Consider the following 7,644-nt stretch of genomic DNA (forward strand, 5'->3'; position numbering starts at 1 on the left):
ACACTTGGCTTAATATGTAATCATAAAAGGTATGTTTCTGTTATTTCAGTTTACATTGGGTGAATGACCTTCCCAGAGCTTTTAGAGAGGTAAGAAACTGATTTTAATAGTAAATATCAACTTGCACTCTGTATTTCCCTTAAATAAGGAGGCACAGAAATAGCTCGTGTTGCACATGAATATTTTTTTCAGTGTTTTTGGCATTTTGAGGAACATAAGTTAACACTTCTACTAATTTACTGTCTCAAATCAATTTGGAATAAATGCAAAACAAGATTTGCATATTTTATCATCTCAACAGCTGAGATCACAATAACTATGGTAGAATGAGACAATTATACTGGCTTTTATTGTATGTTAGCTCTTACTAATTGCAGTACAAAAGTTTTCTAAATCTTCTCCAGAACTGGTTTATAATTTTTATTATTTTTATATCTGAGCTATTTATCTTGAAATACAACATTAATTGGATGAATGCTTTTTGGTTTTTAAATGAAGCTGCTACTTGTTGAGGATGGAAAATTGAAACTTAATGAAAAATATCTTATTTTGGATTATTTCAGCTGCTTCTTACAGGTGAAAACTTGTTTAAAATCAGCTAATTTTGGAGCAGTTTGCTTGTTTTTCATTGATTTCAAATTGGTCAGTCATTATAGTGCTATTCTGTCACCTGTTGTGTGACTAGGTGTACTCTGCTGTTGTGGAAATAAAAATAGAAAATGCAATGCTTTCAGTACTTAAAAAAAAAAAAAAAGACTTGGGAAGAAATACATCATTTTCTCTGGAATTTAGGTGTTCTGTGGAGTATCAAATATTTTTACCCCTACAGGAAAAACAGCTAATACATGATAATGCCCCACAAAGAGGGGAGATTGGGGTTCTTGACTAACTTTCATTACAAATGCTCATTGCCTGTGTTTGGAACACTGGCTTTAACTCAAGGAAACCGCTTTTGACTGCTTAAATTCCTTACCTGTCAATTAAAGGCTTCTTTTCTAGCATAAAAAAAAAGTAGGTTGATTAAAATTTAATGTAAAACCAGTTTAAAAGATTTTTGTTTCAAATCAGCAAGATAAATTGCTTCAACCTTTTTCTGTCTTGTTAGCCTGAGTATGTAACACATATGAGATATATCTCTTCTGGATATCTGAACCAGGGATCATTGCCTATTTGAAAGGAAAAAAGAAAGCATGAATTTATTGCTTTTCTCAGTAGGAAGAAGGCTGGGAGTTACTAGACAAGAAATCAGCATGTCAGCCTTGGCATTTGAGTCATGCTACTGCTATTCTGGCTAATTAAGAAGAAGTAGGGGTAGACACAAGACGAACTGTGTTACTCCATTGTGTGTTCACAAGTGCCAAGATCACTACTTGAAACTAAGGCTTTGATTTCTCTTAAGCCATTAAGAAGTATTTTTGCTGCTTTCCTCTGAGAAAGTAGAAGTAAGTAGAAGCTATCTTAATCTTCCTTATTATCAGGAGTAAAGTTCCTGTTGTAGGAGTATCCCACTGAAAATAGCTTTAGCCTAGATTTCCACAGTGTTTGTGTTTCCTGATTGTAAGTGCAATTCCTAGGGATTCACTCTTTCTTAATAAGTTTGTTTTCAGACAGATTATTTTTCTTGCAGGGCTGCTGAAAGCTTTGGCACAGCTTGCCTTGTGGAATACATTCATTGTTAAAAATCTGTTACAACTATTCTAGCAATAAGTTCATTAAAAAGAAAACAGCAACAACAACAACAAAAAAAAAACCTTCTTGGTGACATAGACATAATAACAAAAACTCATTACTTTTCTCCTTCCTGTGTTGTAGATTCACCAGGTTCTTAAGCCAGATGGAGTATTCATTGGTGCAATGTTTGGGGGAGACACTCTGTTTGAGCTTCGCTGCTCTTTGCAGCTGGCAGAGCTGGAGAGAGAGGGAGGATTCTCTCCTCACGTGTCACCGTTCACTGCTGTCTCTGATCTGGGACATCTGCTCTCCAGAGCTGGCTTTAACACCCTGACTGTGGTAATTATACATACAAGAACAACCAGGCACAACAATCAACAACAGCAGAGCTGCTGGTGTATAAAAAATAGGATTTGCTAAAGTACTGAGGATGTACTGCTTCCTCCTGCATGTCATGTACCTTGCTGAGTAAGTTCCTGAAACAGCCTGGCTGGCCTCTGTTCTCAGCTTCACTGTGATTAATGAAACCAACTGAAGTGTGTCTTTGGCTAGTGGCCCAGTAGAATTTGGATGGTCAACTTGGAGAAATGTCAGAGAATGTTAGACCTGCTTGAAAAACCTCCAGATGCTCAGAGTCCTGTTTCTTCTCAAACCTAGATGGAAGTAATGGCATTTCAATTTAAAGTTTCATTGTGTTTCAGCTACTAAACAAAATGTTTTGGAAATGTTAATATAGCATATTCTTCTGAAAAAATATGGGGTTTCAACAGATGTGGGAGATGAGTATAGTCTGTAAGCAGCTCTGAAGGCTACCACAATGTTACTGGTCTAGCTTGATGTGCTCTAAAACAAAGTTTCTCAATTCTTTCAGGATACTGATGAAATACAAGTCAACTACCCAGGGTTATTTGAGGTTATGGAAGACTTGCAAGGCAAGTATATACTTTGTGAAAACATGAATGTTTTCTGTATCACTGATACAGGCATGGAGGAGTTTCACTGTGTGTGTCCTAACTCCAAATCATACAATCATAGAATGGTTTGAGTTGGAGAGGACCATTAAAGGTCATCTAGTCCAGCCCTCTGCAGTGAGCAGGGACATCTGCAACTAGAGCAGGTTGTTGAGAGCTGTGTCCAACCTGATCTGGAATGTTTCCAGGGAGGGAGCATCTACCACCTCTCTGGGCAACACGTGCCACTGTTTCACCACCTTTATCATACAAAAAACTTCTTCCTAAAAAAAAAATAAAAGAAAAATCAGTAAAGCTTATTTGAAACAGTGGATACATTACTTTTTTTTTATGATCTCTGGTAAACCATTCAGGAGATGACACCAGTCAGCAGTGTTGTGTTGGGAAGTCAACAGTTTGCTGCTTTGTGGCCTGCTGTCAGTTTTCAGCTTCCCTTATGTTGCCATTCTTTGTGAGCCTGTGGTAGTGCATGCTGCTGAAAGGCCTTGAAAGGGAGATGGAAGCATATATCCCACATAGTAACTTTTCCTTTGAGCCTCCCTGATTACCAGCACACTCAGGAAACTACTTTGGACTGAGAATAAGTGGACTCTCAAGGTGGAGTCTGCTGAGGAAGGCAAAAAAGAATGGAGATGCTTAAAAACTGTGTTAGTAATGGCACTTGGGTTGTGAAGCACCCATTCAGATGCAGTCAGTTGTTAACTTCCAGAGCAATTTGGGGCATCTTCTTACTCTGGATCAGCTGATGTTGGTAAGAGTTATTCCTTCAGGACAGTAAAACTTTCATTCTCTGCAGAAACATTCAGATGCAGTAAGTGATACAAGAGATTAGAGTTGTTGCTATTTTATTTCTTATTAAAAATCTCTTGGGATAGTAATTTTGATGCTTACTAGTTGAATAAAGTGTGTGTGGTATGTCTGAATAAACACTTTGTACTCCTGTTTTAAGTAAATTATACTAGAAAACCCAAATGTTTGGCGACTCCGGGTGAAGAAGTCACAATTTGAAATCTTTCCTAGCAATACAAACTAAATTGCAAAGCATTGGCATTAAAGAGCTTGGATTCTTTTAGGGAGGTAACCAAATTACTTGTGGTGTATTGCTCTCTTACAGCAAGGTTCAGAGGATTCTGTACTTCTCTGGTTTAGTAAAAATCTGTCATTAGTGCATGACACTTAACTCATGATATATGCTGTATCTTCTTTTTCTTAAAGCTCAAACGTATTTTTAGGTATGGGGGAGAGTAATTGCTCTTGGAATAGAAAGCCTCTGCTCCACAGGGACACGATGCTGGCAGCAGCTGCAATATACCAGGGTAAGGAGCTGAGAGGTAATGAGTTAATCTGAAATGACTTTAAAAAAGTATTTTCTGTGTCTTTCTGACCTATGTCTGAAAAAATAAAATGTAAAAAACCCACCCCGTTTCTGGAATAGAACAAAATACCATTATCCTACAGATATTTTTAACTTTAATTATAGTGACAGGATTTGAACTATGTTGATGCAGCAGTGTGAGATATTTTTATTGTCCCAAATCTTTCACCAAGAGTCATTAAGATGAATATGTCATACTTGGTTCTAATGTTCTTAGAACTAGGTGTTTCTTAGACTTGACATTCTCTCTGTCTTTTTTTTTCCCCTCTCCTTTCCTGGCCTACCAGAAATGTACGGAAATAGCGATGGCTCGGTACCTGCCACGTTTCAGATCTTCTACATGATTGGCTGGAAATTCCATGAATCACAGGTAATGTGAAGCTGAACTTTTTTCTGTTTGAAGGTACTTTTTAAATTACTGATGCTTTAAAAGCTTTAAAAGAACTGTTTTACTTCAAAATTAGCCCTATACATTTTTTTTCTTTTTGTTTTTCTTAGGCAAGACCAGCCCAGAGAGGTTCTGCAACAGTTTCATTTGGTGATCTGGCTAAAATAGATGGACTGATTTCCAAAGGGAAAAAATAATTCTTCATCAGGAATAAGTTGTCTTGAAGCTTCTATAGAACTCCTCATTGCAGATGGTCTTCACTTGTGCTTATATTGTGATAACGTTCTGAAATTATAACAATCTGCACAGGGCAGGGTTTTTGTCTTTTTTTTTACTGCCTTTGCTGGCCCTTCAGCTGTGTAAAATAGTGTTCATTTTTTTCTAGAGAAATATTTGAGCAGTATTCTGAGTGAATACATGTTTTCCCAACTTGTGATTAAATGACTGTTCCCAAATGTAATGCCTCTTCCAGCATGTCAGTATCACAGACTGCTCCAGGTATGATTTACAAGCCTTGGGTCTACATCACCCTGCTTTGTTTTTTATTATTCTGAAAGGATGTTAGATGCTGATAAAGAATAGTACTTGGTACTTAAAAGTTTCCCATAAGAGGAAATAACCAGCAAATACACAGCTCTTAATGATTATGGTTTTTTTGTGGGTTGGAAATTATGGGTAAAAAGTTACTGTTTTTTGTTTATTGTTTGAAATTAAAATGTTTGACTTGTGTATAAGGAAGTGGATAAGTTTTGTATTCCAGAAATATCTTGCATTGCTACCCTGCACCTACAGCCCTCAAATTCAAGTACATTTACTACCACCCTCAAAGGCAGAAATGTTTCTTAATTTGAACAGTAGTATTTAACCATAAATAAATTAGAATACTTTTATTGTAGCTCTGCTAGGGTGTACATATGATTTGACTTAATTTACTGAAAACAGGAGCAAGCAGAAGAGTCAGCTAGCAGTTGGATGGACGTGCATGTTTCAAATCAGTTAATTAGCTGAGAACTGGCATTCTCTGGAGTTGGTACTCTTGGAGTTTCATGGCATTTTTTTTACCTGTTATTTTATCTCACAGCATTTGAAAAATAAAAGGTGGTACTTTATTAAATTGCATTTGCATGTTACTTTCTTGGGCATTTCTACTACCAGAGGCTGAGAAGCATGAAGTGACTTTCTTCTCCTTAGCTGTGGTGTGGAGCTGTGACTTGTGCTGTGTAGAACTGCATTGCCAGAAAACTGAGGTAATTACAAATATGGCCCATTAACCTGAGGTATCTAGAGAAAATACCTGCCCAGAGATTTCACCTGATTGTAGCAGTGATATAGGGTAGTAGTAAGGAAAACACGAAGAATATGTAATCAGGTATAAATATCTGATCAGTTTTATCATTGTATCTAGGTTTTGTATTAATACTGGTAAAATCAAATCTCTGCTAGGCTTGTTGAAAGATTATCCAGCAGGTGGAGTTTGACAGAATGGTGTGACACATACTGAATAGGCAAGGTAGGCAGAAACCTTCAAATTCTGTCTGTGATTACTGAATTATGATTTGAAGACAAATACAGATTAAAGTTATGTCCTGCTGCTTAACCAATACTCAATTTTCATAATAACACAGATGCTCTTTAGAAAGAAAACCATTCATGCAATATTCAGCTGATCAGGAGATCAATTTAAGGGCCTAAGCAGGTGGTTTATTTTATTTACCAGGCTTTGGCTTTAAGAAATGAACAGAGAAGGTACAAAACATCCTGATGAGGAAGGAAGGAATCTTCTTTCCTGCTTTGGTTTACCAGCCTAATCCATAAATTCAAGGGAAATGAGTTTATATTTCATTTTCTTTAGAAGAGACTCTCCTGGGAAAAGGGGGGGGAGGCTTCAAGTGATCTGATGACCTTTATCACCATTAATGTTAAGACTAAACCTAAAAGAAGAGCTTGTGTCTCTGAAAGCCTCTGTTATTTTTCATAGTACATCCGTGGGCTTAATACAAGACACTGCGTCCCTCTACGGGTCCTCTGTCTTTAATAAAATCCACTCTTTTCAAGGGGAAACCCTCTTCCTTCCCAGATGTAGGTTTCTGTGAAGTTGTGTGTCAAATGCCTGTGTAACTTCATGCACTTCTGCTTTAGCAGGTTAATTTCCAGGCACTTGGAGCTGGTGGTTGTGACTCAGATGCACTGAGGGAATGAGGGGGTGGAATATGCTGGGTAAATGTTAATTGGAGAAGTGCTCCTGCTGTGTGTGTTTGAAGCACTCAGCTAAGTTACAGAGGTGAGGAAGGATTTCCACTTCTTTAATTCCATATTCTATGGATGGAATATACAAACAGTAAAGTAGGTAAGAATTAGTTTGTTAGCAGGGGAAGGTACCCTCTGGACAGAGAAAAATGGCAGACTAGATTTTTTCCCTGTAGTATTTCTTCTTGGAATTCCAAGTTACTGTGGTTTCCACTAGCCACTCTCCTTGAATGGCACTTGTATGTATAGCTTTGAAAATAGCCACTTCACTATGAACAGATGTTTTTGTCACATAAGACTGTTATATTTTATTTCTCCATTTCACATTTAAGTCATTATGGCTTTCTGAAATGATAATGAGAACGTGTTTGCCAGTTGCTAGTCTAGAAATTATTTAAAAGTCTAAGTGCATGGTAAAAATCAGCTTTTGCAGAGTGAGTGACTTCTAAAAAGGAGTTGCTAAGGTGACATAATGTCTCTTGTAAGCTTAGTTAATGTTAAAAATCCTGATGCATAATACAGAATGCTTTAATCTTGATTACAGAAAAAAGGAAGAATTCTGGGAGGTAATTATTTTGACTAATCAAAAGTTCGAAGCCCATAAATAACAAAAAAAACAAGTTTTAGAAGAAGCACATTTACATTTAATGAACTTGAGTATCTTTGAGCCTCTGGAAGGTTCTGAGGGTCCGAGTCATAGATCAAGGAGCATGTTTGCTCAGTGCCTTTGATTACAAGATCTGTCAGTGTATGGTTTTATGCAAGTCTGCTTAGGCTACAGGGGGGTGATAATGAGGCTTTGCATTTTGTAACCCAAGGATTAGATTTTGCTTTAGATGGTTCCTGTGCTTTCAAAAGTCTGATAATTTGTGGAGTTAAAACACAAGAAAGGATTCTTCATTACTTCTAATTTATAAAAATGTCATTAGAAGTTCAGAAGCAAACAACACAAAGTTTAACTGTATTTTTTTTACTCTGCTTAAAAAAAAAAA

General features: G+C 36.9%; 1 protein-coding gene across 1 annotated transcript in view; it reads left to right on the plus strand.

Moving 5' to 3' along the window:
* The window catches only part of NDUFAF5 (NADH dehydrogenase (ubiquinone) complex I, assembly factor 5), a gene marked incomplete at its 5' end in the record, with an annotated part of 6,029 nt that extends 1,427 nt beyond the window's left edge, over window positions 1-4,602 (plus strand). Inside the window, 6 exons of the mRNA XM_008941113.1 lie at window positions 50-89; window positions 1,813-2,010; window positions 2,543-2,603; window positions 3,875-3,958; window positions 4,305-4,387; window positions 4,516-4,602. Coding sequence (XP_008939361.1) covers window positions 50-89; window positions 1,813-2,010; window positions 2,543-2,603; window positions 3,875-3,958; window positions 4,305-4,387; window positions 4,516-4,602 — 553 coding nt within the window. The remainder of the gene's footprint in view (window positions 1-49; window positions 90-1,812; window positions 2,011-2,542; window positions 2,604-3,874; window positions 3,959-4,304; window positions 4,388-4,515) is intronic.
* Window positions 4,603-7,644: the final 3,042 nt, after the last annotated feature.

The sequence above is a fragment of the Merops nubicus genome, unplaced genomic scaffold (assembly GCF_000691845.1).
Source record: "Merops nubicus isolate BGI_N331 unplaced genomic scaffold, ASM69184v1 scaffold44495, whole genome shotgun sequence".
In the NCBI taxonomy this organism is placed as follows: domain Eukaryota; kingdom Metazoa; phylum Chordata; class Aves; order Coraciiformes; family Meropidae; genus Merops; species Merops nubicus.